This window comes from Labrus bergylta, chromosome 19, assembly GCF_963930695.1.
Source record: "Labrus bergylta chromosome 19, fLabBer1.1, whole genome shotgun sequence".
In the NCBI taxonomy this organism is placed as follows: Eukaryota; Metazoa; Chordata; class Actinopteri; order Labriformes; family Labridae; genus Labrus; species Labrus bergylta.
Window position 1 is genome coordinate 1,543,367 of NC_089213.1, and position 27,095 is coordinate 1,570,461.

The window sequence follows — 27,095 nt, forward strand, 5'->3', positions numbered from 1 at the left end:
GGCCAGGCTGGAGGCGGAGCCAAAAGCAAACTTAGTGTTCATCTCTGCATGCTCCAGGAGGGCTGTAGAAAAGATGCCCAGGTTTATTTATACATGCAGCCCCTAAGATATCATGTCAGTGATCAGTTTGTTCTCAATGCAAACCACACACACCTTAAAGGGGCATTTCCACTTGATGTCTGCAACGTTGAAGAAAGCCCTGTGCTGAAACACGGCTGCTGCTGCTCTAACCAGATAAACTTACTTTGAAGGACTTTTAGTGTGCTGACTTTTTCGTCTCTTAAACCGACACATAAAGATGGAAAACAGATACATGACTTCTGTAGTTTATGTTTCTACTGATTTCCATGTTGACAATGTGGTGGGATGGATTAATATACCATATAAGCTGTCTTTAAAATCCAGACATATTAAAAGCCACACATTTATAATAGAATTTACTGACATGAATAGAAAAAGCCACTAATCCCAGGATTCACTCACAGATTATAAATAGGTTGAATATTATCTGTACTATAGTGTTTGAATCAGTATTTCTTCATTGTTTCGTTCTAGATGGTAACTTGAAGAATCGCTGTGACCTTTAAATATTTGTTCACATGTTGCAGGGGGTTAAAGGTTCAATGACTTGTAAATGTTTATTGAAATGAATTTCTCTCCTCCAGGGTTTCCAAGGTAAAATGGGTCCACCTGGGCCTCCTGGAGTTGTTGGACCTCAGGTAAGTTTTCCATCATGGTGCAGAATTTTCCAGAATTTTTAGGATAACATCAATTTTCATAATAATGTCATTTGACTTTTGTTCTTTAATATCGGACCTCCACCCTTTCTTATCTTCTGTGACCTGTATTTCCACTTTGCTCTCCCACATCCAGGGTCCATCAGGAGAGACCGGCCCCTTGGGTGAGCGTGGCCACCCTGGACCCCCAGGTCCACCTGGAGAGCAGGGACTTTCTGGTCCCTCAGGAAAGGAAGGTACCAAAGGAGACCCTGGACCCCCCGGAGGGCCTGGGAAAGATGGGCCACCGGGACTGAGAGGCTTCCCTGGAGAGAGAGGACTTCCTGGAACCCCTGTGAGCATGACCAATAGAAACATTGAGGGCAGATTTTCCAGTTATACAAACTGTTATGTCTTTGTTGGATCACCTGTATAAAAGTGAATTGGTTAAAATCGTCTCACAGAAATGGAGATTGATCAAACACTTTGTGTCCCTTCTTCTAGGGAGGTGGAGGACTGAAGGGAAGTGAAGGACCTGCTGGACCCCCTGGACCTGCTGTAAGTTTAAACTCAAACTTTTACCATTTATAGGAGAAAACATTACTGTGCTATCTGACTAGCTAACTAGTTTAAGTTTGTCGTAAAGGGATACAGGAACAGAAGTTACTTTACGTCAATCAGTCCATGATCTGTGTTCCTTTTGTTCTGAAGTTCATGACTTTGATACTAAACTTAATGTAATATCTAATAATGGGATGTGTTAATAAAATAGTTTTAGTTTGTTCATAACGGTACATCCCAACACCTGCTGCAGTCAGTACTGTCTTCATGATATTGTGTTTTTCCAGGGATCTCCTGGTGAGAGGGGTCTAGCTGGTACTGCTGGACCTGTTGGACCTCCTGGCAGACCAGGCCCTCAGGGGCCTCCTGGACCTTCTGGAGAGAAGGGAGTTCCTGTGAGTATTCTGGAAATGTTCATCCATTGAGCAGTTTGACATTTTGTATGTGTTTTCAATCCAGCCAAAGGAAAGTGATTGACTGTTGATCTTCCTCTTTGTTCTTCTTCTCTTATTAAGGGTGAAAAAGGCCCTATTGGCCCAGCAGGTCGTGATGGAGTGCAGGGTCCTGTGGGTCTGCCTGGCCCTGCTGGATCACCTGGAGTACCAGGAGAGGACGGAGACAAGGCCAGTAACTCTAAAAAAACACCTGTCACCTTCTTAATCCATACCTGCCAACACTCCCGAGTGTGTCCTGTAGTTCAAGGCCATCTCCCGGCCTCCTCCTGTTCTGTTATATCTCACGGGAAAATCCCGGCCCTACAATCTTAGTCTGAATAATCCATATTTCGCTTACATTCATTTTTTATATGTGTCCTAAGATACCAAAGTTGCAAGATCATCTATTAGTCATGATAAACACAAACAATCCACATCTACATAAAAAATGTCGACCGCAGAGCTGGACTGAATCATTTCGTTTTATTATCGTGAGTCGTCTGGATAAGTGTGCAAAGCAGCTTTTAATAAAGAGCAACAGAGGAGGTTACCCTTCTTTCACCAACCTTCATAACTTTAGGACACACAGAGGCAAGGAACATCTTAACGTCCCATCTTAAAGGAAGAATGTCACATTTTCATTATGTGACGACTTTATTGACTTGATTAACGCACACCTCCGATCACCCCCACCCTCTTGTATTTTTAACCTTAATGTAGGCAGCTATGTCTTCATCGTTTTTGTGTCTTGTTTAGATAAATTGGCTGATTGAGGTGTGAGTTCTCCATGCTTTAATCAGACATGATGAGTCTTTATTTTGAAACTTGTATTTTCTGTAACGGGATATTTCTGTGTCTACAGGGTGAAGTTGGAGAGCATGGTCAGAAGGGCGCCAAGGGAGGTAAAGGAGAACATGTAAGTGACTAACATCAAGCCCAAAATGTATTTCTGATCGACAACATTCCTTAACAATGTAGTTTGTTGTTTATTCTTTCCTCTGTTTTGATGTTATGCTTACTGCCTGTGGGCTTGTTGTGTGTTTGTTGGTAGGGTCCTCCTGGTCCACCCGGGCCAATGGGTCCTGTTGGTCAGCCTGGACCTGCTGTAAGTACCACCCTGAACTCTTTAAAGACAAAATCGGGTTTGTTGAACTTGTAACTGATGTTTAACTTTCATGTTGATGCATGTAGTGTTATTTGAGTTTGGGGGGGATATGGTGGATGTCACTGTGACACTCTCAGTTCTTTTATCTGTTCTGAACAAACGGGTAAACAATTCTTACATATTCATACATCAGAACAACTAAGTTAAAACATGAAATGTTTAATGAATTTATGTTTTTTTCCCGGTGAACTTATTGATTTATCTAAATGTTTGTGTCTTTCATTTTCTTCTTCTATGGTGCAGGGTGCTGATGGAGAGCTTGGAGCCAGGGGCCAGCAGGGACCTTTTGGATCCAAAGGTGACGAAGGTACCAGAGGATTCCCAGGAGCCCCAGGACCCATCGGACTGCAGGTCAAATACAAACAACAATATACACTACAGCTACAGAATCACTGAAATCCTTAATCACTTCTTACTTTAGACTTTCATGTAATCGCCCCGTGAACAGAGGCTATCGTCCTCCAAGCAGACGGCCTGGTTTCCACTCTGACCTCGCTCTAATCCCTGTTTCTGACTTCATTCTCTGTCCTATCAGTAAAGACATAAAGCCCAAAAATAAACTCAAAGAAAACATATACTGTATATCAGGCTTGAATTTTGAGTTGTAATCTTTAGCTAAGTTGTTAATCTAAACAAATTCTTTGTGTAACTTTTACTCCTTTTCTGCAGGGATTGCCAGGAACTTCAGGTGAGAAGGGAGAGACTGGAGATGTTGGACCCCTGGTGAGTTTCATTACTCTATGACTTCAGTGCTTTTTTTAAATTCAGTTACTTGTTTTGTCACCATGAAATCATAAATCTTGATTAAAACCTGAGCCTCTTTACTTTTCCAGGGTCCACCTGGACCTCCAGGCCCCCGTGGCCCTGCTGGACCCAACGGTGCTGACGTGAGTGTTTACAGACTTTATCTTTTTAAATGAAAACGTTTTCTGCGTTTGTAACATTACAGAGAGCTGATGTAGAGCCGAGTTATCTTATAAAAACTGTACAAAACCCCCCCACACTTAATGTTTTGTTTGTTAGGCAGATAATGTGAAAGGTTTGTATCAGATGACCTCAGATAGTTTCAATTGAATTCAAACTTCATTACAGACTCAAGGTCCTCTTATAAAATATTGTTAATGTAATTGAACAAGTAACTGTTACATAATCTGGTCAAACAAATGTAAACTATCTCTAATCTATTAGCAGATAATATTTATTTGGATGTGAATTCATCAATCTTTTTTTCTGATTTTTTTGCATATTGTTCAGGGTCCTCAAGGTCCTCCTGGTGGTTTGGGTAACCCTGGCCCTCTTGGAGAGAAGGTGAGGGGTGTTTCGCTGGCATGAAAGCAATATTTCTGAGTTTTAAACTTTCCTTAAAAAAAGGTTTAATTTGGATCTAAATGAAAACGATTCCTTCCACAGGGAGAGCCCGGTGAGGGAGGACCACCTGGAATTGGAGGAGAGCCAGGAAAGAAGGTGAGTGTCGGACTCTTACAGCTCAGGGTAGGAGATAAGGAGGCTGTGGCTCCGCTGACAGGATGATCTTTCCTACTGCGATTCACATTAGCTCACCATGACTTCACTGAAAATGTACGAGGGTGCTGGCAGGAAAAAGTCTGAGTGAAAAACTGTTTGCCTTCACACATGCAACTCAGCCTGAACATTTCAGGGAAGTTTTCAGAGATTTGTACAAGTGTGAAAGAGTCCTGTGCTCCTGTTGTCAGGGTCCTCGTGGAGAGCGCGGAGAGAAGGGAGAATCTGGACAACCTGGAACTGCTGGACCCGCTGGAGGCCGAGGACGACCTGGAGACGACGGACCCAAAGGAAATCCTGTATGACACTCAAACACACAATGACATTTCAACACAGATCATTGTAGTTTACACTGTAAACAAAGCGAGTGGTTTTATGTGTTAATGATTAGTTCTCCTCATTAATACATACATGATGTCATTTTCATCTGTCACTTAATCAGTCTGTTTTTGTCTCCTTCAGGGTCCTGTTGGTTTCCCAGGGGATCCTGGTCCCCCTGGTGAGGTTGGACCCAGAGTGAGTATCATTTAAAAAATATATATATGACTTTTGATTATACACCAAAAGGTTTCTGTTGAATGAAACTGTAACATACACATTGTCTTGTGCTTTAGCTAAACTTAACAACAATAAGAAAGAACACTAACCCTGATCTGTGTTATTTCAGGGCCAAGATGGTGCAAAGGGAGAGAGAGGAGAAGATGGCGAACAAGGAGAATCTGTACGTTGAAAGATCAATCAATGCAGATATGAAAGAAGTGTGTAGATGAAATGTTTCAGGGTCTTAAGTCTGCGCTCTGCCCTCTCCTGTTACAGGGCTCCCCTGGACCCCCTGGTGAGAACGGCTCTACCGGCCCCCCAGGAAAGAGGGTAAGCCCATCGTCCTCCTTTGAGAAGAACCTTCTTCTGAGTGTTTCAATAAGAGCAGAACTGTGACAGTCATGAATACATTACTCCATTCTGATTATCTATTTAAACAAAGTCTGCTAAAGCATAGCTTGTGCTTTGAGGTGGGGGAAAGGGGTTTTCAAATGTTGTTTCTTTAAACCTGACTCACTAGCTCAGTCTCTGTTGTATACGTTGTTGATTAGAAGAACATGTGTGGCAGCAGCGCTACAGTAATAAAACATTTCCACATAATAATCCTGAACATGTCTAGAAGATCTCAGGCAGACTGCTCCTGAAAACATGTTTTATAATCTGCATTTGTTGAAGCTGTGTTACATGTTTCACCTGCCAGGGTCCTGCTGGAACGAGAGGACCAGAGGGACGTCAGGGAGAGAAGGGAACCAAGGTGAGTTTAGAGCTTTATAGTGTATTCTCACTCCCTGTGGTTCTATATGAAAAATGTAAATTGGTGATAGTTCGCTTTAATGATCCTGTTATAAATCTCTACTTTGATCTCGTTTTGTGAAATGATATTGAAGTTTAATTTATTATGTTGTTATGTTGCTGTGCTGCTTTATTAATACTGTGACAGTACTAAAAACATGTTTTATTATAATTCTCATCATCATTGTTTACAGGGAGAAACAGGTGCTGTTGGACCCCCAGGAAAAACTGGACCTGTTGGTCCCCAGGGTGTACCAGGAAAACCAGGAACAGAGGGTCTCCGAGGACTTCCAGGATCAGTGGTCAGTAAAGATTGTGATAGTGACTGCATGGTGTGTTGGCTGGCCATGTCCTCCTAACTGTGTTTCTAAATCTGTTTCAGGGTGAGCAAGGATCTCCTGGACCTTCTGGACAGAAAGGACCACCTGGACCTCTCGTAAGATAACAATGCCTTTTATTTCCTTTTCTATTTGCACTCTGCACTCTCACAGTGCGTTCAGTAAAGAGAAGTTGATCAAACAGATGTCCGTTCTCCAGCTGCTGTTTCTTTCAAACCTCTAACTTTGTCTCTTATCTCTCCTTTTGTCTCACCAACAACCTCACCGCTGTTTCCTCCTCTCCTCTTCTTTCTCTCCTTCTCCTCTTGCAGGGACCTCCTGGTTTGCCTGGCCTGCGTGGAGAACCCGGTTCCAAGGGAGAGAAAGGACACCCAGGTCTTATCGGTCTCATTGGCCCCCCAGGAGAGCAGGGAGAGAAGGGAGACAGAGGTATGCCTGGCCCTCATGGAACCTCCGGACCAAAAGGAGAGTCTGTAAGTCGCACTTCTTTTAAAACCTTCAGAAAAGCAGCTCAACAAAATGATAAACCTCTTTTACATCGCCTGTTAAAGATGGGAATGTTATCTCCTATTTACCCTTCACAAAGAAATCACAGAGCCACAGTTTTGGTAAAGTAGTTCTACTGGTGTGCTGGAGATAGAGACAGAGGTGTGTGTGTATGAATGTTAAAGCTGTTTGTTTACATGTTGTCCCTCCTGCTGCATCACCGTAATGCAACGTAAAACTCCACACTGGGACACCAATATTACGCTGTTGCAGGTGAAATGTAAAAGCACAGAGGCTAAGTGACAGTGGAGTTTCTTACAGCATTGCAGTGGAAACTGTTGAATTTCATTATAATAAACATGTTTGTAAACTATTGTCATGTTGAACATGTCTCCGGTTTTGTTTCAGGGAATGGCTGGAGGAACTGGACCCCTCGGCCCTGCTGGTCCTGCTGGTCTGCCAGTGAGTAGTCCTGTTTGTCTTGTGAACATGCTATCTCTCTTTGTTCTTCCACTTCACTTAGTTCCCCAGATTGAATAAAGTACCAATGCAATGCAGCAAAACACTACGCATGTCATGGTCACCAAACTAAAGGCTCACCTCGTTTGCAGGGTCCTCAAGGTGTTAAAGGAGCCAAGGGTTCTTCTGTGAGTATTCTTCAACAGCGTTTGTACCTCACAAACACAATGAGATTGTTCCTGACTCCTACATCAAATCTGATCTGATTCTGTATTTGCTCTTAAATCTTTCCCCTCTCTGCTGCGTTTAGGGAGGATCTGGTCCTAAGGGAGAAAAGGGAGTACAAGGACCTCCTGGACCTCCTGTAAGTACTCATGCACTCTTTGTGAAAAGAAAGACAATTACATTCTAATCTGCTCAGTATGGATGTAACGATTCACTCAACTCAAGATATGATCAAATCATCATATTGGGTTCAGGATAGGATTTCATCCCGACTTTCTAAATATTATAAGCAGCAGCTGCTATCTACAGCGACCATCAGAGGTAACTAATCCCATTCACACACACCGACGACCAAGCAGTGGGAGCAATTTGGGATTAAGTGTCTTGCCCAAGGACACGTCGGACATGTGGATGCAGGATGTAGTGATTGAACCCCTGAGCTTCTGGTTGAGAGACGACGACTCTACCACTGAGCCACAGCCCCACAAATCCAACATTTAAAAAAACACATGTATAACACAAAAAAGAAAATCTCTTGAAATGGCAGATTTGCAGCCTGTTTTTCTGTCTTTGATGCACAGAAAGCTTTTAAAAGACACAGAATGTTTTTCACTTTGTGACACCTGATGTACATACTGAATAGTAGTATGTAGAGGCGGTTTTGAAAACAGACACATTATCCACATCTTCACTTGCTTAGTATTTTTGATTGTCTCCTGAGGTATCGTTACATCTCTACTGCTCAGTGATTTCACCTCGTTACAGTTTCTAAGTCGATTTATTGAGATGTAAACTTGCTTCCAAGGGCCCACCAGGTGAGGTCATCCAGCCCCTGCCCATCCAGAGGAGCCCCAAGTCCAAGCGCTCCATCGACGCCAGCCAGCTGCTCCCAGAGAGCGACTCAGACATGCCTGCATCCGACGCCACTGGCACTGAGTTCCTGATGGGCAGTGAAGGCATGGAGGAGATCTTTGGCTCTCTCAACTCACTGCGACAGGAGATTGAGACCATGCGATTCCCACTGGGTACCCAGGACAGCCCTGCTCGCACCTGCCAAGACCTGCACCTCAGCCAGCCAGACCTCAAAGACGGTAAGGGAGTCAACCCACAAGCCTGCTCAGCGTAATAATCCCTGCATCAGGTTTTGATAATGTTCTTTGTGTGGTGATCATCGTCAAGTCAACATGTCGATGAAGCTGATCAACATATATGAAAGAGAGAGAGTGGGGACTGACATGAGAGAAAGGAGCCACAGGTCGGAATCAAACCTCTGACCTCCTCGCCCAACCAGCGCCCCATTCCTAAGAGTTCTAACATTTACATTTTACTTTCTCTGCCCCCCCTGCAGGAGAGTACTGGATTGACCCCAACCAGGGCTGCTCCAGGGATGCCTTCAAGGTTTTCTGTAATTTCACTAATGGAGCAGAGACATGCCTGTATCCCAGCATCAATACGGTCAGTATATCACAAACACTTTAAAATCTCCTCATTATCCTTTAAAATAAAAGACATGTTAGTCTCTGAGTGCAACTTTAAAAACATTGAACTGATGTGGGAACATTCGATGTTGGTGAAGATTTGAAGACTCTGATTGCTCCCTTTCTAAAAACTCTTTGCATCCTCACATTGTGGTTTTTGTACATTAATAATCAAACTAAGAAAATCTCAGCATGAATAAAGTTCACAAACACTTGAACAAGGTTGATGTTAAATTTTATTTTAGCCACAAAACCTGTTTGTTTTATTTGTTAAATAATAAAAACATCAACATCTTCAACTTAACATGTGATGTGGTTATTATGTTTTCAGGTAAAGATGAGCTCCTGGGACAAAGAGACTCCAGGATCCTGGTACAGTCAGTTCTCCACTGGCAGCAAGGTCCGTAACCTTCTGTGACCTTCTGTGACCTTTAAGATTATAGTTTCATTCTTACCTTAACTTCCTCTGATCCTCTTAATGACCTCCTCTTCCTCATCCTCTACCAGTTCTCCTATGTGGACTCTAATGGCAAGCCTGTGGGCGTGGTCCAGCTCGGCTTCCTGCGTCTCCTGAGCATCCAGGCCCGCCAGAACCTCACCTACCACTGCCATCGCTCGGTGGCCTGGGCCGACCGAAGCGCCAAGAACAGCTACAACAGAGCGCTGCACTTCCAGGGCGCCAACGAGGAGGATCTGAGCTACGAGACCAACCCTTACATCAAGGCCTTGGTGGACGGCTGCTCTGTGAGTTAACACACATAAACCAAACCTCCCTGCTACACCTAAAGGATACATCTGTGGAAACGACCTTCTAAATGTTTGACCTGTCTAATCATGGACATTTAAAAATCAAGCAGCCTAATCTAAAGTGCATCAGTGATGAGTTTCTATATTTCTCTAGTTCTGATGCAGTTACATAACGTGAACATAAAAACACTTTTACAAGAGTAGACCTCATTCTTCACAATCTTACCACCCTAAAGAAAATGCTTCCTGTTTCTGAAACGTGTCTCTCTCTCCGTCTCTGTCTGCAGTATCGTAAGGGCTTCGATAGGACAGTGCTGGAAATCAACACGCCACAAGTGGAGCATCTTCCTCTGCGGGATATTAAGGTGTCAGACTTTGGGGAGAGCAACCAGCAGTTTGGCTTTGAAGTGGGACCTGTCTGTTTCCAAGGCTAAAAACACACACATCCTGAGCGGAACAACACTACAAACACTCACACACATGCACTTAGAGACACATTGATATAAAAACACATACATGCCCAGTAATTTGTAAATTAACTTGTAAATGATATGAAAACACACACACATACACACACTGAGATACACAGATGCGGTTGTGGGACAAACAAGCGCTCACACTCAAGTACGTGCCTGGGAAACTCAACATCGTCCCAACCAATAATGGACGTCAAAAATAAGTCAAGAGGAGAGAAATAAAAACTCGCAGAGAGGAGATCATCGTTTGGGCGCACCACAGCAAGAAAGGAAGAAAGAAGCCAGGAGAGAGTGTTTCTGAAGAATGAAACAGTGTTGTTTTACCAGCAGCCAAAGAGGCCGGCCTGAGACAGAGAACAAGCCGGCGACATCTGAAGCCCCTTGTCTCCGATCCCCCTCTCACTCCTCTCTCCTCCCCACGGTCTCCCCCTTTTTTTATCCACTCATCCCACTTGCTCTACCTCCTGCTTCCTCCTTCTAAAAAAAAAGGGTCACACTCGGACTTTATCTGCATTTCTTTAATCTCACGTTCACACTGCGGGCAACATGGTTGACAGTCACTCTTTTCAGACTGAAGAGCGGTGCAACATATGAGGCTGAATGCATCCGTACGGTTTGAAAAGTTAGTTTCGGTTCACAGCTTTGGTGTTAAATGCTTCAGTCAATTGAGAATTGAATGTTTTGAATCAACTTTCTTCTCTAAGCCAGCACTCCCACTCATGAACCTAAAAGAAACCTGCAGGCTCCAAACTTTGGAAGTAAAATGACGGCCAGTGGTCAGTTCAAATCTTCTTTACGGGCTCAGTCATCTAGCTGTCTATTTCTGTGACATGTGTGTAAACACTCAGTGACTTGTCAATCATGTTGCTCACATTGGAAACACTTTTTAACTCACAGCTCTTTTCTTATTGTATCAAAAGGAACCAAAGAAATAAAGCCACCAGTTTCCTCCCAGAATGAAGAGGGAACCAACCGAAGGATGCCATGCTTGTTAGATTGAAGTTTTTCTTTTGTTACAGCGGCTTCTCTTTATGATTATCTTTCAGTGTCATTAAAAACACTCTATAAATGTGATTCACAGCTCATACTAATGGTTGAAAAATCTTTCTGGTGTGATGCAGCAAGGATTGTAGAGTCCAGTGAGAAGCAGGAGTTATTCTTTGTTAGACCTGTTTCCTTTGAGAGCAGCAGAAACTCTCTTTGAATTGTTGGTTTGTTACGCAGGACAAAACTTGCTGCGTGCAGTGAGGCAAAATAAAGATGTGTGGAAACCTTGGTCAGGGAATTAAATAGCCATTGTTTTTGTAAGCTGTGCTACGCCTGATGCTGTTGTACTTACATGCTACTTGTGCCTTTTAAACGGCTGATTGGTCTTTAAATCAAGGATCAGGCTATGAGGGTCTCCATCCCACACCAGTCTAGCATTTACTGAGTCACTTTCTGGGTACTTTGATTTTTTTAAAATCCAAAACATGTTTTCTGATTATCAGAACCTCGTCAGGGTTTAAATATGTACCTGGGAGCCCTCTCCCATCTTTGTTCTCCTACAGCAGTGAATTAAATGCATGCAGAAACTGTGTGGCAAGGTGCTAATTATACCAAAGTATACAAGTTGTAGTATTCACTTTCCACCCCTCCTTCACTCTCTTTAGTCTCTTTTATAATTTCATGAAGCTTTTTTACTGGGGAAAATGTGCATTACATTCCATTTGTACAGAAATAGTGATATTCTATTGTATTTATTTAAAACAAACAGGGTGCTATGAGATAAAAAAAGACCACCAAATATTCACGTCAAATGTGGTATATTTCATTTGTATTTATTTCCTGTAGCTGACACTCAAGTGTTCAAGTGACTAGAGTGACTTACATGTTCAACTATCTTCCAGCTTGAGCTAAGGTGCTTCTGTTCACGCCCTGTCCAAACTCCTCCTGTAGAACCAAAGAATCTGTGGCCATATTTGATTGTAATATCCCTTTTTTTAGTGTTTTCATCAACTGTACTGTGCTGTTCAATTTTGCTTCCACTGTAATGATTAAATGGTGACTCTCCAGCTCTGTCGTTGCTACTGTTTCACTCGACGTCTATTGGTTTCAAACTCAGCTTCTTGCTTAACTGGGCTTTTAAATGCATCAAAGAAATTCAGTTCACTGAGTCAGTCCCTGCATTGATCAACATGTTTAAATATTAACACAATCCTCTGAGCTTTAAAATGAACATCTGTGATTTAAGTGGGTAGGAGGACATTTGTGAGAGGGAGGGGACGACCCTGTCTGCCGACATGAGTGGCCACAAGATGGCATACAAGGGCTTAGCTTTGTTTTGTTTTTTATTGTTTGACCTTTTTTAAAGTATAGCTCAGAAACTCGACGGGATGGCCAAAACCTTAAAATGAATAAATCTGACTTTGAGATCCTCCAGAAACAATGACCTAAACATATTTCCTTTGTTCTGAAGACAAACATAAAAAATATGGTGCTGAAAAGAGTAAAAAGTATTATTTTATAATGTGTGTAAGTAATTTTTTTAAATTCTTGTTTCTGTAATATATAATCTTTTTAAAAGAGCTGCTTGACTCTTGTTTTTCTTCCTAACATCTGTCATCGTACGTCTCTTTGACTACTTTTGGCCACAGGATGTTGCCATCTCTTATTCATTCAGGTAGATAATAGATGGATTTTAAGGTGTCGCCTTGTAACAAGACAAGCAGTTAAACCCCTGCTTCCTGTGTGGGGTGATATATGATATATGAAAAAGATGTGCTTTTTAGTTTTCTCACACCAAGATTGATTTTTTTCTTCTTCGCTGAGCTCTTTTTGTAATATTTATTCTGATAATTCGCGTGCATTATTCTGTATCTATCAATAGATCCTTTCTTCTTGTCTTTCATGATTCATTAATTAAACTAATCAGCAGTAGGAACCAAAGTTAGCTGCTGTTGTAGCTACTCCGGACATTTAAGCAGGTGCACCAACAGCGTTAGTGACAATAATGCTAACTCTGGGTTGTTTGTCATCCATGTTTACATTAACATTGTAATACAGATACAGATTCTTTACTATTTTTAACCAACAACACATTCTTGTAGTTTTGGGTTAGTTTGACGCAGGTTGGTCTTTTAAATCTGTTACTTTAATGTTTTACAGGAAACGTCCGTTTACATTTCCGGTTTGCTAACTTCGCTCAATGAATTCAGTCGAGAGGACAGAACACGACATTATGTGTTTTTTATTGAACCATTAAACCAATCAGGTTCTTCAACATTCAGAGAACACCTTTCAATTACTTTTATTAAGATTGTGATTTTATTCATTTCAGTGTAATTCTTCATCCTATCCGTCACGTATCGACTAAACAGCGCCCTCTTGTGGCCGGTTGGAGTTAATCCCCCTTTAAGTTTCTCAGCAGTTTAATGCAGATACTCAAATGAGTTTAAAGATTCATCATCAACAGGTCATTGCACGATATCATACCAAAGATGCTGCATGATTTAAACCAGCTGGATGTGAATCATAAAGATATTAAACTAATGATGACATAACATCTTAAATGTTTTAAATGTGTTGCTTTCTTTCAAAGATAACATGCACATTAAACATCTTTTTAAGATGTATCTGTTTTATGAACAGAGGCTGTCACTTGAGGACAATAGTAATAAAAAAGTCTGGAAACACAAGGGTAGATTTTCACATATAACCTTTGTTTTTAATGAGTGATCATCATTAAAATCCTCCAAAGAGCGCTCCTTTACAAACACTTCCATGTTGTTATTATTTTGAACTAAATATGAAGTTTGAAGTTCATGACCCTCAGAGATCCGTCCCCTGAGGCCTGAATAACCTTAAACCACAGCAGTAGTTCAAACTGTGCCAATTTTGCAATGACAGTGGGAAACCTTCCTAAGGGGGCCCCATCTGACAGCACTCACTCTTGTTGCCCCACAACGCTTATCATAAATGATTCCTGTGAAAACCACTAAAGGAAAATGAAGAGGAATCATGGGAGTGAAAACAGCTCGGGCCACAACAGACTCTACAATCGCCATTGTTTGTTTCTAAGTCCATGATCATAAGAAAGGTTGAACTGACGGAATAATGAACGTTATTCTGAAGTCTTTCTTAACTCTCAAAACAAAATGCTGTTAAAACCTTTAGATGCTTAGAAACTATTAAAATGCCATAAAGATGCATTATCACATGCTTTAATGTTATTGTTGTTATTTTCAGGTTTTGTGTCTTTGTTTGACGGGACAGTGGGCAGAGTAGAAAATCCAGAGAGAGAGAGAGAGAGAGAGATTTGGGAATGACATGAGGGAAGAGAGCTGCAGGTTGGACTTGAACCATGCCCACCCGCTTGGAGGACTATAAGCTCTGTACATGGGGCGTGACCTAACCGCTAAGCCATCTGCTGCCCGTCACTGTTATTGTTGAATTAAAACTGCAATCAAGCTTTTTAATGATGTAACACAAAGTAATAGATATTTACAGTAATCACAATACCAGAATTTTAAACGTGGGCCTAAATGATTGTGGAAAAAATCAAATGATATCGACAACAAAGTCCAAAGCACCACATATTTAGTAATTTCTTCTTCTGTAAAGCTTGCAGACAAACTCCTACAGACTCTTTAAATCGTTGAGAGTGTGTAGGAGTTCCTCCCTCATGCACCTTTCTTATATAAAAACACAGTGAAGAACTTTGATATCGTATCGATCATGACAACAAAAGGGAATGTTCCTTTCTGAATGTGGGGTGTAGAGAAGTGTTGAGGGGAGACAAATGTGACGACCTTAATTTAAAGTTGTTAATGGAGGAGGTTATTTAGCAGGGTGGCTGTGGTGGAGGGCTCCAGTGTGATATATTTTCATGGGGACCGGATATTACTGGAGACGCCCTGCAGAGATCAATAAGGCATCATGTTTTAACCCTTTAAGAGCCAGAGTTTTAATATCAAAACACCACCTTTGTCTGCCCCGTCCCCCTAAAATAAAACCCCAAGTGGTTCATGCTGTTTATCCTCATATACTCTTTATAATGTTTTGGGATGTTAAATTTGCCTTTAGGCTCTCAGGCCATGAGTTTACTCAACTTACAAACACAGGCTTGTTGAAGTTTTAATTCAGTTTCAGGAAATCCCATCCACCATATTCACCAGATGTGTTTTTCTCTTTTCTATTAAGATAAACAATTAAGGTCAAATTAGCACAGGACATTTGTGTTTTTTCCCTCTTACATCATTTCACTGATGTTCCTCTGATTATTTGTCTTATTATTTGAATGTGGTAAAGCAGGCGGAACAAGAGGAGCACATGAGGTCATAAAACTGTTTCCCTTCTCTTCCCTCCAAAATGTTCAACTCTTGTCAGAGCTCAGTCTCAGTCACATCAAAACGAAACTTATCACACTGGTCAGGTGATTTCCCAGAAACAGCTCAGAGGGGTTGTGCTGTGTTTGTCCACTGGAGGAGCTCTAAGACTGTACTCCACTCCTCAAACAACAACTGGAATAGTGTGGCTGTGTTTTAAAAAAAAAACAGGTTTACTTTGTTGATCTGCTTCCTGCTTTAGATAGGAGCAGCAGCTTGGCACAGAGACATGAGGAAGGAGTTGCATTCTGGCCCGGATCAGTGTGACTCAGCTCTTGTTAGCGTATCATATCTGGTTATCTACTTTCATTTCCTGCTTTTATGAAACAATTCTGAGCCCAGAGTTAAAACATAATTCATCCCCTTTGCTTTATAGTGACAACAAAACAAACGCTGAGTGCGAGGAATCAGATGTTGACGACATGTTTGCCCTGCAGTGACCTCCAACAGAGACCGTGTTTGTGTGTCTGCCATTTCAAATAAACAACAACAGGCGAAGACACAAAATGGCACCATGCTTTGATGCTGCTGTCTTGGCCAGAGCTCTCTTGAAATAAGAAATCTTGTATCTCAATGAGAATATTTTTCTGGTAAAATAAAAGTTAAATAGATTAAAAACAATATGCCTGTGTGAGGTTTGGACTGAGTTTACACAAAAAGCAGAGCAAAATGAAACACAGCATCAGGTGTTCAAACATCAACAAAGGTGTCACATTTCTCTTGTTCCAGCAGTTTTCAGCGTCCAAAGCTCCAAACTAGTTCAGGATCATTGAACCTGTCAGATAAAGCTGGATCTGTAAAGTGTGATCTGATGTTATTTCATTCAAACCATCTTTTGTGTGTCAGTGATTGTCCTGACAGTCGGCCTAATCTGTGCTAAGACCTGTGTGTAGACCTCTACTGAAGAGTTATACACAACACATGCAGAAAGTGATAAAAGAAGAAAATGATAAGTACTTCAAAAAGGTATAAGACGTCCTCCTTCATCTGATTTAATAACATTATTCAATGTTATGATTGTGCACACGTGTATTTAAATATCTGATAATCACAGAGCACATTGAGTTACTGCAGGACAGGAGAGCACCTCACCACATTTACTCACTATAACTTATATTAAACTATATTTATATCTGGATTAGGACTTTTTATTAAATCCCAGAGCAGCCATACAGAACAAAAGCACAACAAGACTCAACTACATCCCTACAAACTCCAGATTATCCCTGTATCTGACCTTTAAACTCTCACAAATGTATACACTTGTTCTTAAAACTTCACATTAACCAACAAAATATATAAAAATAATCTGATCATCTGAAGGTTTAACACTACTGTGATAAATGAATAAAGTCCTGCGTGTCTCCCAATGCTCTGTCATGGGCTCAAACAAGCGGAGTTAACTTTCACTTTCATTCACAACAGTAACATTAACAGTCTATGTTCAGAACCTGTCTGAGTCAATGTGACCTAGTTACTAGTGACGTCGATGCTCAGGCTGAATTTCTATTGGCTGAGACAGAGGTTGAAGTCAGCTCTCTTTTTTCTCCTTCCCTCATTTCACCCTCAGAGCTCGAAACACGCAGATTCTCAAGAAGTTGATGAGAAACATAAATGTTTTAAGTTGGCTGAAGCTGAAGACTTCACAGGTCACAATGAAGACTCTGGTGTTTGTGTCTCTCGTGGGATTATTCCTCCACGACACGACGGCAGGTGAGTTCAGATTCATTGAAGACGATTTAATGGAAAGAGGGAAATGTCGCATGTCTTTATAAACTGTTGGTAGAAATGAAAGCTTCATTTGATGTTTGTTCTCAGGACTGAAGCAGCTTGTTGAAATGTGAAAAGTGAACATTTAATTTGACGTTAGTAAATCCTGTTTGTTCACGTCCTCACACCCTGATACTTACAAGAAAAGTGTTGTTGTGAGAAAGGCTATAAAAAGTGTCTGCTAGTTATCTTTTCCAAAAGACAAGCCGAGAAATGATGAAGGCCCGGTTCATATGAACAGGACCATGAATGTTAAAATAGCAGCATAACTACAGTGAACACAGCAGATAGACTCTGATTCAGAAAGAAAAAGGAACTAAATGCCTTCAAAGTGTTTCACCTCTAAAACCATTAACAGAGCATTTAAATGGACTCTTTAAGTCCTTCATGACACTTTAATGTTAGAAAAAGTGTTTTGTTATTAATGTAGTATAATTAATGTGGTATAAATACTTATTTCACTTGAATGAATTGTGATAATTAACATATAATCAGAGTGTCACAGTCATTAAAGTTCATTTTGTGAGGATCAAACTCAAATATGTGCTCAAAGAATCAGAAACATAATCAACCTCCTGACCCTCAAAATGAAGTTAATCTCGGTTTATTGTTTTACCTCTGAATATTTGTATATGAAATATGAATAAGCTCAAAGCTATTCCACAGATGATCTTCATCTTTTACATGTTTGTTTGTTGTTTAGTTGAGATCACATAAACCCTGAAGCTCCAACATTTCATTGAAGTCAAACATCAGACTGTTTAGTGGATCTAGAAACACATATCTGCTGATGTGAGCTTATTGCACATATTTAGTTTTCTGTGCTTATGTTGGCCGATAAGTGACAGAAAACAGTGAAGCAGCTTGAACATCATTTAGAAACAGAGTCTGCATTACAGAGTTTGTCCACCAGAGGGCAGTCACGACTTTATTCTCAAACTGAAACGTCACAGCTCAGTTTGTGTTTCCCACACAAAAAGAAAGAAATGGTTTTAATCTGTGAAAGTCAAAAAAACATCCACAGCAGCCTCAACAATTCAGCATTAATAAGACTACAAAGTTTGTAGACTTTATTCAAAGTGGTTACATTTATTCCTGCACAGATTTATCTAAAAGCTTTTTTGTTCTGAGCAGTGCATATTTTTCTAAAGAGCAGATTAAAAACAGAACAATGATCGACGTGCATTCAGAAAGCAGACAACATGCAGGATTCAGAAATGATCTGTCATTTAGTTGAAGTTTTTTAGTTGAGTTTTTTCTAATTGAGTTTTTCTGCGCTGGCTGATTGTGCAGCTCCACTCAGTCTACACAGCTTCTTAAACTGTGCTCCATATACTGTTCAATAGTTTTTCTTTGTTGCTGTCCTCCAACACTGTCCTTTCAAAACTCAAATAATAAAACCCGCCTACGTGAGGACTAGTCATGAGATGTCAAGAAGTCAATAAAAAATCCACTTAATGAAACATATCTGTCAATGAAAGTCAGGGGCATGACTGCATCACTTGAATATTTGACTTGTTGAATAAATAATTTCAGTATAAAAACATTTTCTAACACTTGAATCAGAAATATCAGAATAAGAGTTCCAGGAGAACTTTTTCTTTTCATCTCTAAATTAATTGGAGTATTTAATGACTGCAGAGAGATGATCAGGTTTGGTTGAATGTACTGGAAGTGTTTTTTGATTCTGTGTGCTGGATAATAACTTTTGTTCAATGATGCAAAAAGTTTCAGATTAAACTGATGAAAACATTTTGTCCTTACAGAGATGCACTCTCTGAAGTATTTCTACACGGCGTCTTCTGAAGTCCCAAACTTCCCAGAGTTTGTGACTGTTGGGATGGTTGATGATTTTCAGATAGGATACTACGACAGTAACACCAAGAGAGCAGAACCCAAACAGGACTGGATGAAGAAAGTCACAGAGGATGATGCTGACTACTGGGAGGAGGAGACTGAGATATTAAAGGGTTCCCAGCAGAGCTTCAAAGTCAACCTTGACATTTTAAAGCGGCGCTTCAACCAAACTGGAGGTTTGTTTATGATTCAATTTATACTGAAAAAAGATTGTTTATAACACACACACACACACACACACACACACACATTAAACTTAGACACACACACACACAGATGCACACTCACACACACACACACACACAATAAACACACACACATTAAACACACACACACACACACACACACACACATACACATACACACATTAAACACACACACACCTTAAACACTCACACACATATTAAACACACACATTAAACACACACACACACAGAAACACACACACACACACAGAGTCACACACACACACACACACACACAGAAACACACACACACACACATACACACATATTAAACACACACACACACACACATTAAACACACACACACACACACACAGATACACACTCTCTCTCACACACACACACACAGATACACACTCTCACACACACACACACACACACACACACACACACACACACACACATATTAAACACACACATTAAACACACACACACACACATTAAACACACACACACAGATACACACTCTCTCACACACACACACAGTGTCACACACACACACACACACACACACACTCACACACACACACACACACTCTCTCTCTCACTCACTCACACACACACACACACACACACACACACACACACTCACACACACACACACACACACACACACACACACACACACACACACACACACACACACACACAGAGTCACACACACAGAGTCACACACACACACACACATTAAACTTAGACACACACACACACAGATACACACTCTCTCTCACACACACACACACACACAGAGTCACACACACTCTCTCACTCACACACACACACACACACAGAGTCAGGAGTGTGTGTTCATGGTTGAATCTGTTGGATGAAGTCTTTCCTCGTCTGAAACAAACAGTCAGACTCAACAGAAACATCTCAGAGACTCAGACTCCTGGATGCTGCTGTACTGCTCTGATTCAGTGTTTCTGTCCATCCCATAATAATCTACAGACATTATTAACACTTGATCTCCACTAGATTACATCACAAGAACTCTACTGAGCTGCCCACATGTGAACTCTCCTTTTAGAAAAACAAACCTGTTCATCACAACAAACCAACAACACACAGCTGATAGAGGAACATTACTGCCTGGTTTCTCAAACTGAGGAGCAGGACCCCAAATGGGACACAGGCTGCTTCTGCTGGGTCCTCACATGAGAGGAGGAGCAGCATGTTTTCATGAAGCTGACCGACAGGACGCCATGATAAATATGACCATCAGATCAGAGGGGTCAAAGGTCAAACAGCACAACTCTACTGTACTGACCTCCCTGTGTCCGAAATATGAACAAGAACAACTACAGATTATATTCATTTAGATTATATTCATTTAGATTAGATTCATTTAGATTAGATTCATTTAGATTAGATTCATTTAGATTAGATTCATTTAGATTATATTTATTTAGATTAGATTTATTTAGATTAGATTCATTTATATTCATTTAGATTATATTTATTTAGATTATATTTATTTAGATTAGATTCATTTATATTCATTTAGATTATATTTATTTAGATTATATTCATTTAGATTAGATTCATTTAGATTAGATTCATTTAGATTAGATTTATTTAGATTAGATTCATTTATATTCATTTAGATTATATTCATTTAGATTAATTTAGATTATATTCATTTAGATTATATTCATTTAGATTAATTTAGATTATATTCATTTAGATTATATTCATTTAGATTAGATTCATTTAGATTCATTTAGATTAGATTCATTTAGATGAATGTGATGACGGTGTGTCTGTCTCATAATAAACTCTTTAAATGAATGACTTTCTGCTCAGTGTCGCTCAGACTAAAGAAGTCATTTAAAGATTTAATCTCAGCCTCTGAGAAGTTGTGATGGACTTGTTTGACTTTTTATTGACATTTAACAGATTCAAACATTTATTGATTGATTTAAAAAAAGCCGTTACATCATCAATAATAACAAGAATAATGAGTTAACGCTCTAAATATGTGGTATGAAACATATTGGATTGTATGAACTGGACCGTACTGATGTTCAGGTTCCATCCCAGATTCTACATGTGAATTATAAATCTAGATTAAATGAGATGAATGAAACTTGAACAGTGTTTGTACGCCATGATTCACTCATCAGGCTGAACAGTTCAGTCCATTCATTGATGAGATGATCCACAGAAAATGAAGGGACAATCATTTTGATCATGGACTCATTATTTCAGTCTCTTGAATCCAAAAGGTCCAAAATGTTTTTTCCAGTTTGTCAAATATGACAATTAGCTGCTTTGATCAGTTTGATATGATTGTAAATGAAACAGCGTTCAGTGTTATTCTGGAGCTGTTTGAAAAGTTCACCTTATTCTTTGTTGACGTTTCAAAAGAAGTGGTTGGTTCATGAATCAATCCAAATAATGTGATCATGAATCTTTATTCTGAGCTCTTCATAAAAAGTCCAAGTACACATTAGATGAGATGATCTCCACTGTTCTGACCTCAGTGTTGGCTCGTCCTCTCAGGCAGCATCAAACAAACATCTGCAGCTGGAAACAGCTGTTGTTAGTGTTGAATGATTGACAGATGGATGAAGCAATCAGGACGCACAGACTGTCTCCCAGTCTCCATACTGGTCCTGGTGGTCTCTGCCTTATTGTGAGCAGCTGTAGTAACACACTGCTGAACTCTGTGAGGGCCGAGCAGGAGGAGTCTACAGACTGATCCTGGACTGAGACTCTCCTTCAGAGGAAACTTGGAGAACAGCTCGGGACAGTCGAGTGTGTGGTTTCTCACAGGACGAGCGAAATGTTGGACTGATCCACAGAGAGTCCACGTTCAGTCCAGGACCAGTTTAATCTGAGTCTGCTAGTCAGGACTACAACTCAGAGAGAGAGAGAGACTCAGTGTGTCTCTGATGTAATAATAAAGGATTTAAACTATACCTCTCTCTCTCTCTCTCTCTCTCTCTCTCTCTCTCTCTCACTCTTTCTGTCTCTCTCTCCCTCTCTCACTCCCTCTACCTCTCTCTCTCTCTCTCTCTCTCTGTTTGTCTCTTTCTCTCTCTCTGTCTCTCTCTCTCCCTCTCTCTCTCCCTCTCTTTCGCTCTCTCTCTCTCTCTCTCCCTCTCTCTCTCTCTCAGGTGTTCACATTGTCCAGATGATGGAAGGCTGTGAGTGGGATGATGAGACTGGAGATGTTAATGGTTACAATCAGATTGGTTATGATGGAGAAGACTTCATAGTTCTGGACACGAAGACAATGACGTGGGTCGCTCCACAACAACAGGCTGTCGTCACCAAACAGAAGTGGGATAATAACAAAGGTTTATTAACAGAGAGAAAACAGTACCTCACCCAGATTTGTCCTGACTGGCTGAAGAAGTATGTGAACTATGGGAGGAGCTCTCTGATGAGAACAGGTAGGATCAAATGACCTGATGGAGTTGAATTCTGACAATGTTCATCTTCTTCTTTTCTTGTTTATCTTGAACAATAAATATTTCACACATGTTTCTATCACACATGCTCTGTCTTCATCTTTAAGCTTCCCCTTACCTTTCCCTTCATGTTAGATCTCTTTCTCTCTGCTGCTCATCGCTCTCTCTCAAAGTTTCTCTGTGTTTTTATTGTACTTTCTCTCTCTCCTCTTCTTCTTCTTCATCAATCCATCTGAACCCCCCTCACCTCTCTTCTTCTGTTTCTTCCCCTCTGACCCTCTCTTCTTTGAATTATACTTTAATAAGGTTGATTTTCATTGTTGACTCACTGGATTTTAAAGTCCCTTTTTTTCCCAGTACATTTAAAAAGTGTCATCAAACATGAGTTGTAACAGTATTTAAGAGTAAATCCTGATAAAGAAACTCTAATCTGTCTTCCTGTTTGTCCTCCAGACCTCCCCACAGTGTCTCTCCTCCAGAAGACTCCCTCCTCTCGGGTCACCTGCCACGCTACAGGTTTCTACCCCAACAGAGCCATGATGTTCTGGAGGAAAGATGGAGAGGAGCTTCACGAGGACGTGGACAAGGGAGAGATCCTCCCCAACCACGACGGCTCCTTCCAGATCAGCGCTGACCTTCAACTGCCCTCTGATGACTGGGGGAAGTACGACTGTGTGTTTCAGCTCTCTGGTGTGAAGGAGGACATCGTCACCAAACTGGACAAACGAGAGATCAAGACCAACTACGGTAAGACCTCGATGAGAAGTGATGAAAGAGAGGATTTGACTGTAACAGTCGTGTGATGGAGGGAAAGTTTAGTTGTGACTTTTTCTTTCTTTCAAACTCTTCAAATTGTAAAAGTATTCAGAAAAAGAGTTTAAAGGTTTGGATCAGGATGAAACAAACACAGAGATCTTTAAAGAGATTATTAATGGACAGAATCGTTTTGTTTTTTACCGTCTGTCCGCTCGTTACCACAGTGCAGCCGCATTAACCTTTAAATTACTTTAAATCAATAATATTGAGAAAAAAGGGTTTGAATGTAATCGTTAGCGGTTACCATTGTGCCACAATCAAACATGGAAATAAAAGACATAAAGGTGAAGGGAAAAAACAACTACATGTAGAAAATGAATCAAAGGTACAGTGATGAAGACGAGCTAACTGACAGAAGGAGAAACTTTGTCTTTAATGAACCTTTAACCTGTTTGATCACAGGTTGTGTGACTGTGTGTTGTTTGTGTTCAACAGTGAATCCCATCTACATGATCATTGTCATCATCGCTGTTGTTCTTCTTGTAACCATCTTCTGTGTGGCTGGATTCTGCCTGTATAAGAAGAGAAATGGTGAGAGAGCAAAGTGGAAACATTCAAACATGTTTTTTATATTTACATCTGGTGAATAGTTCTCTTGAGGGGACCTTAAATAACCTTCAATGAAATAAATCTAGAACAATCTTTTTTTTTCTGTTTCAGCCAAACGTAAGTAGAACTTGATTTTATTATATTAAGTTTGACCTTAAATGAACTCTGTAAATGAAAAAGGGTTTCTGGAGTGTTTTCTGGTGTAAATGATGGTTTCAGAGTCGGATGTGTGCTAACATTGTGTTTCTGATCTTACAGCGGTAAACGACCCGGCTGTGAAACAAATGATGCTTCCAAATCAAAATACCTAAAAGACAAAGAGAGGACCCTGAACCCAGTGAGTTACATGAAATAAGCCTTTAATTCAGGATATAGTCATTGTTCTGGTGGTGTGTGTGGTAAGTCAGGAAGACACTGCATGTAAACATTACTTCTGCTGCTGCGTCACCTGGACAGAGGCGGTAACCACAGCTACAGGCAGAGAGAAAAGAGAGTCACAGGTGAATGGGGAAGAGGAATCAGGAATCAGAGGAAGACACACAGTTTTTAAACCGTGTGTGTGTGTGTGAACGTGTTTTTGAGTCCTGTCATGTTTATTATCATGTTTTCATATACGAGCTTATTCTTTTCTTTTTGGTTGTTACAGTAATTCTTTAAATCTGATTATAAAACTGCATAAAGGAGATCGTTTCTTTGTTATTGTAAAAAAGTTGATGACTCATTTTAGTGAAAAAGTGTATTTGAAGTGAAGGGAGATGATTTAAAGAAAGGTGCTTCAATGATGAAATCACCGTGACCTTTGACCTTGATGTTAAAACCTGGATTTGTGGATAAATTCTGTAAAAAAAAAAGTGATGATAAATATTTTTTAATGTCATGTTTTCTCTTTCTTCTGTCTTTTTCTCTAAAGGTTTACGGGTACGTTCTGCACTGAAACAAGGAGCAGACCGACACGCTCTCCTCAGAATTCATTGGCTCTCATCGTATCAGACATGAAGTGATCAGAGTTGGGAATTTAAATTTAAATCTTTGAAATACAAAGAAAACAAGTTTGAAAAAGAGTTGACAAATGCTTTACAAATCTTCTTTAGGGTTGTTTGGTGACGTTAGTTTAAATATAAAAAGCTTTTCCGCTGATAAAAGACGCTTAAATACATTTAAATCTAAACTTGATGATTTATTTTTTGTCACCTGGAGAGAAGAGAATCAGAAGATGAACCTATGACGGCATCACGCCGCTCTTCATGTGTTGAAGAAAGATTTGTGTGTTGATCTAAAATCCATCATAGTTGGATTTTTATACTTCTGGTGTTCGGAGCTTTGTGCTAAAACAAATGTTGGTGATAAATACGTTAATAAAGACACACACACACACACACACACACACACACAAAATACACACACACACACAATACACACACACACAATACACACACACACACACACACACAAAATACACACACACACACACACACACACAAAATACAAACACACACACACACACACACACAAAATACACACACACACACACACAAAATACACACACACACACACACACACAAAATACAAACACACACACACAATACAAACATTAAACATTTTGTTTTCCAGTTGTGTAAATAGTTTCGCTTATTTCTTTTTTAAGATTTCTTTTTGGGCTTTTGGTACCTTTACTGTAGAGATAGGACAGAGGATAGAGTCTGAAATCAGGGAGAGAGAGAGAGCGGGGAATGACGTGCAGGAAAGGAGCCACAGGTCGGATTTGAACCTGGTCCGCCCGCTTGTAGGACCATAGCCTCCATTCACCAGCTCCTCAGTACTGTTTATTTCTGCATAAGTAATGAAGTGTGTTGATTTAAATGAGGCTCAAGAGATTTATAATGTTTGTGTTTTAAGGTTTTTCATTAGTAATCAGGACTATGTTGTTTTTTCTTCTGTGATATATATTTTTAAATTAAGTTTAAATGCTTCAGCTGATAAAAAGAAAAGTTGTTAGATATTTGTCTACTGATCAGAATAATTGAATGATTTATGTTAAGTTGTAAACCAATCAAAATGTAGAATCAATGCTCATAATCAGTTATTATGCCGGGTGATGTAAACATTACAAATTTGATTTTGTGTTTCAATAAAGCCTTTAAAAATTCCAAATGTGTGTCTTCTTGTGATTTCACATATTGTCTGAATACATTCTGTTGTTAAAATTTACTTTCTCTGTCCAACATTAAAACTTTTTGGTCTCTTATATTCGACCACCTATCAAAGCTTTTAACATAAGAATCACTCCTGATCCTCTACTCGCTTTCTTTGGAGCGGTTGTTGTGAATCCGGCTTTGTTAATTAAATCACATTATCCTTCTGCAGTGGAAGTCAGAGACTAGTCCTCTATTCCAACAGTGGCTCAGAGATCTGGGGAGTGTACTTCTTATTAAGAGATCAGAGATCATGTTTTCCTGAAAATCTGACATCTCGTATTTGATAAAGGGGACAGACACCCGGGAAAAGCTCAAAGTTTAGAGGGCTCACACTCTTGAACATATATAGACTTGATGAGTGAATGTTTCTCATCCTTTTAGCTGGTGTCCTTGGCTCTGTTTTAACCTTTGTGTTGATGTTTGTCTCTTTTTGTTTTTCTTGGTCTATGCTCCTCTCCCATTAGCTCCTCTTGTATTGAACCCTGTATACACTACTCTCCCAAAATGAGGACCTGTGGGGATGCACAGGTGATGGGATCAGTTGTCTTTTATTTTCCCTTCAATTAAAACACATTTTGAAGAACAAGAACTTGCTTTCTTATTGAATAAGAAGAGGTACTCTAAAAAAAGATGTGAGAACTGTCATGTAAACTTTGCAGACTCCACTTTCCTCTTGTACTGCATGTATTGAACTGGTTTTCTCCTGAGCAAACCTGTTGCACTGAAGTCTGCCTAGCAACAAGGGACATGTGACTGTAAACTCTCCTGCTCTGTTGCTCCTCTAAATAAACTTTTATTTTGCTATGTAGTATATTTTAATCACTTTAAAAATACCTTTTAGTATCAACATATTATAAATAGCTCCACTCACTTTAATATATAAACATGTTAACAGAGCTGTGATACCTGCAATGTAAAAATGTAAAGGTCTTACATTCAA

The 27,095-nt window shown here is 40.1% G+C and overlaps 3 protein-coding genes across 8 annotated transcripts in view; 2 read left to right on the forward strand and 1 right to left on the reverse strand.

Moving 5' to 3' along the window:
- Window positions 1-12,505, forward strand: part of col11a2 (collagen, type XI, alpha 2) — a 50,276-nt gene extending 37,771 nt beyond the window's left edge. For all 6 annotated transcript variants that reach the window (XM_065948050.1, XM_065948051.1, XM_065948052.1 and 3 more), the window contains 28 exons: window positions 666-719; window positions 874-1,071; window positions 1,221-1,274; window positions 1,565-1,672; window positions 1,793-1,900; window positions 2,574-2,627; window positions 2,763-2,816; window positions 3,120-3,227; window positions 3,546-3,599; window positions 3,710-3,763; window positions 4,131-4,184; window positions 4,287-4,340; window positions 4,589-4,696; window positions 4,860-4,913; window positions 5,065-5,118; window positions 5,214-5,267; window positions 5,638-5,691; window positions 5,924-6,031; window positions 6,112-6,165; window positions 6,379-6,540; window positions 6,962-7,015; window positions 7,165-7,200; window positions 7,323-7,376; window positions 8,043-8,328; window positions 8,586-8,692; window positions 9,047-9,115; window positions 9,223-9,459; window positions 9,750-12,505. In XM_065948050.1, coding sequence (XP_065804122.1) covers window positions 666-719; window positions 874-1,071; window positions 1,221-1,274; window positions 1,565-1,672; window positions 1,793-1,900; window positions 2,574-2,627; window positions 2,763-2,816; window positions 3,120-3,227; window positions 3,546-3,599; window positions 3,710-3,763; window positions 4,131-4,184; window positions 4,287-4,340; window positions 4,589-4,696; window positions 4,860-4,913; window positions 5,065-5,118; window positions 5,214-5,267; window positions 5,638-5,691; window positions 5,924-6,031; window positions 6,112-6,165; window positions 6,379-6,540; window positions 6,962-7,015; window positions 7,165-7,200; window positions 7,323-7,376; window positions 8,043-8,328; window positions 8,586-8,692; window positions 9,047-9,115; window positions 9,223-9,459; window positions 9,750-9,896 — 2,592 coding nt within the window. In that variant the 3' untranslated portion in view covers window positions 9,897-12,505. The remainder of the gene's footprint in view (window positions 1-665; window positions 720-873; window positions 1,072-1,220; window positions 1,275-1,564; window positions 1,673-1,792; window positions 1,901-2,573; window positions 2,628-2,762; window positions 2,817-3,119; window positions 3,228-3,545; window positions 3,600-3,709; window positions 3,764-4,130; window positions 4,185-4,286; window positions 4,341-4,588; window positions 4,697-4,859; window positions 4,914-5,064; window positions 5,119-5,213; window positions 5,268-5,637; window positions 5,692-5,923; window positions 6,032-6,111; window positions 6,166-6,378; window positions 6,541-6,961; window positions 7,016-7,164; window positions 7,201-7,322; window positions 7,377-8,042; window positions 8,329-8,585; window positions 8,693-9,046; window positions 9,116-9,222; window positions 9,460-9,749) is intronic.
- The window catches only part of LOC109978039 (major histocompatibility complex class I-related gene protein-like), a 172,058-nt gene that overhangs the window by 14,147 nt on the left and 130,816 nt on the right, over window positions 1-27,095 (reverse strand). The gene's annotated exons all lie outside the window — the stretch shown is intronic.
- LOC110004561 (major histocompatibility complex class I-related gene protein-like) lies at window positions 16,857-26,111 on the forward strand. The gene is made up of 7 exons (XM_065948252.1): window positions 16,857-17,017; window positions 18,841-19,107; window positions 22,299-22,577; window positions 23,049-23,342; window positions 23,847-23,942; window positions 24,219-24,297; window positions 24,871-26,111. Exons 1-6 carry the CDS (start codon window positions 16,906-16,908, stop codon window positions 24,269-24,271), a joined length of 1,101 nt encoding a protein of 366 aa, XP_065804324.1. The 5' UTR covers window positions 16,857-16,905; the 3' UTR covers window positions 24,272-24,297; window positions 24,871-26,111.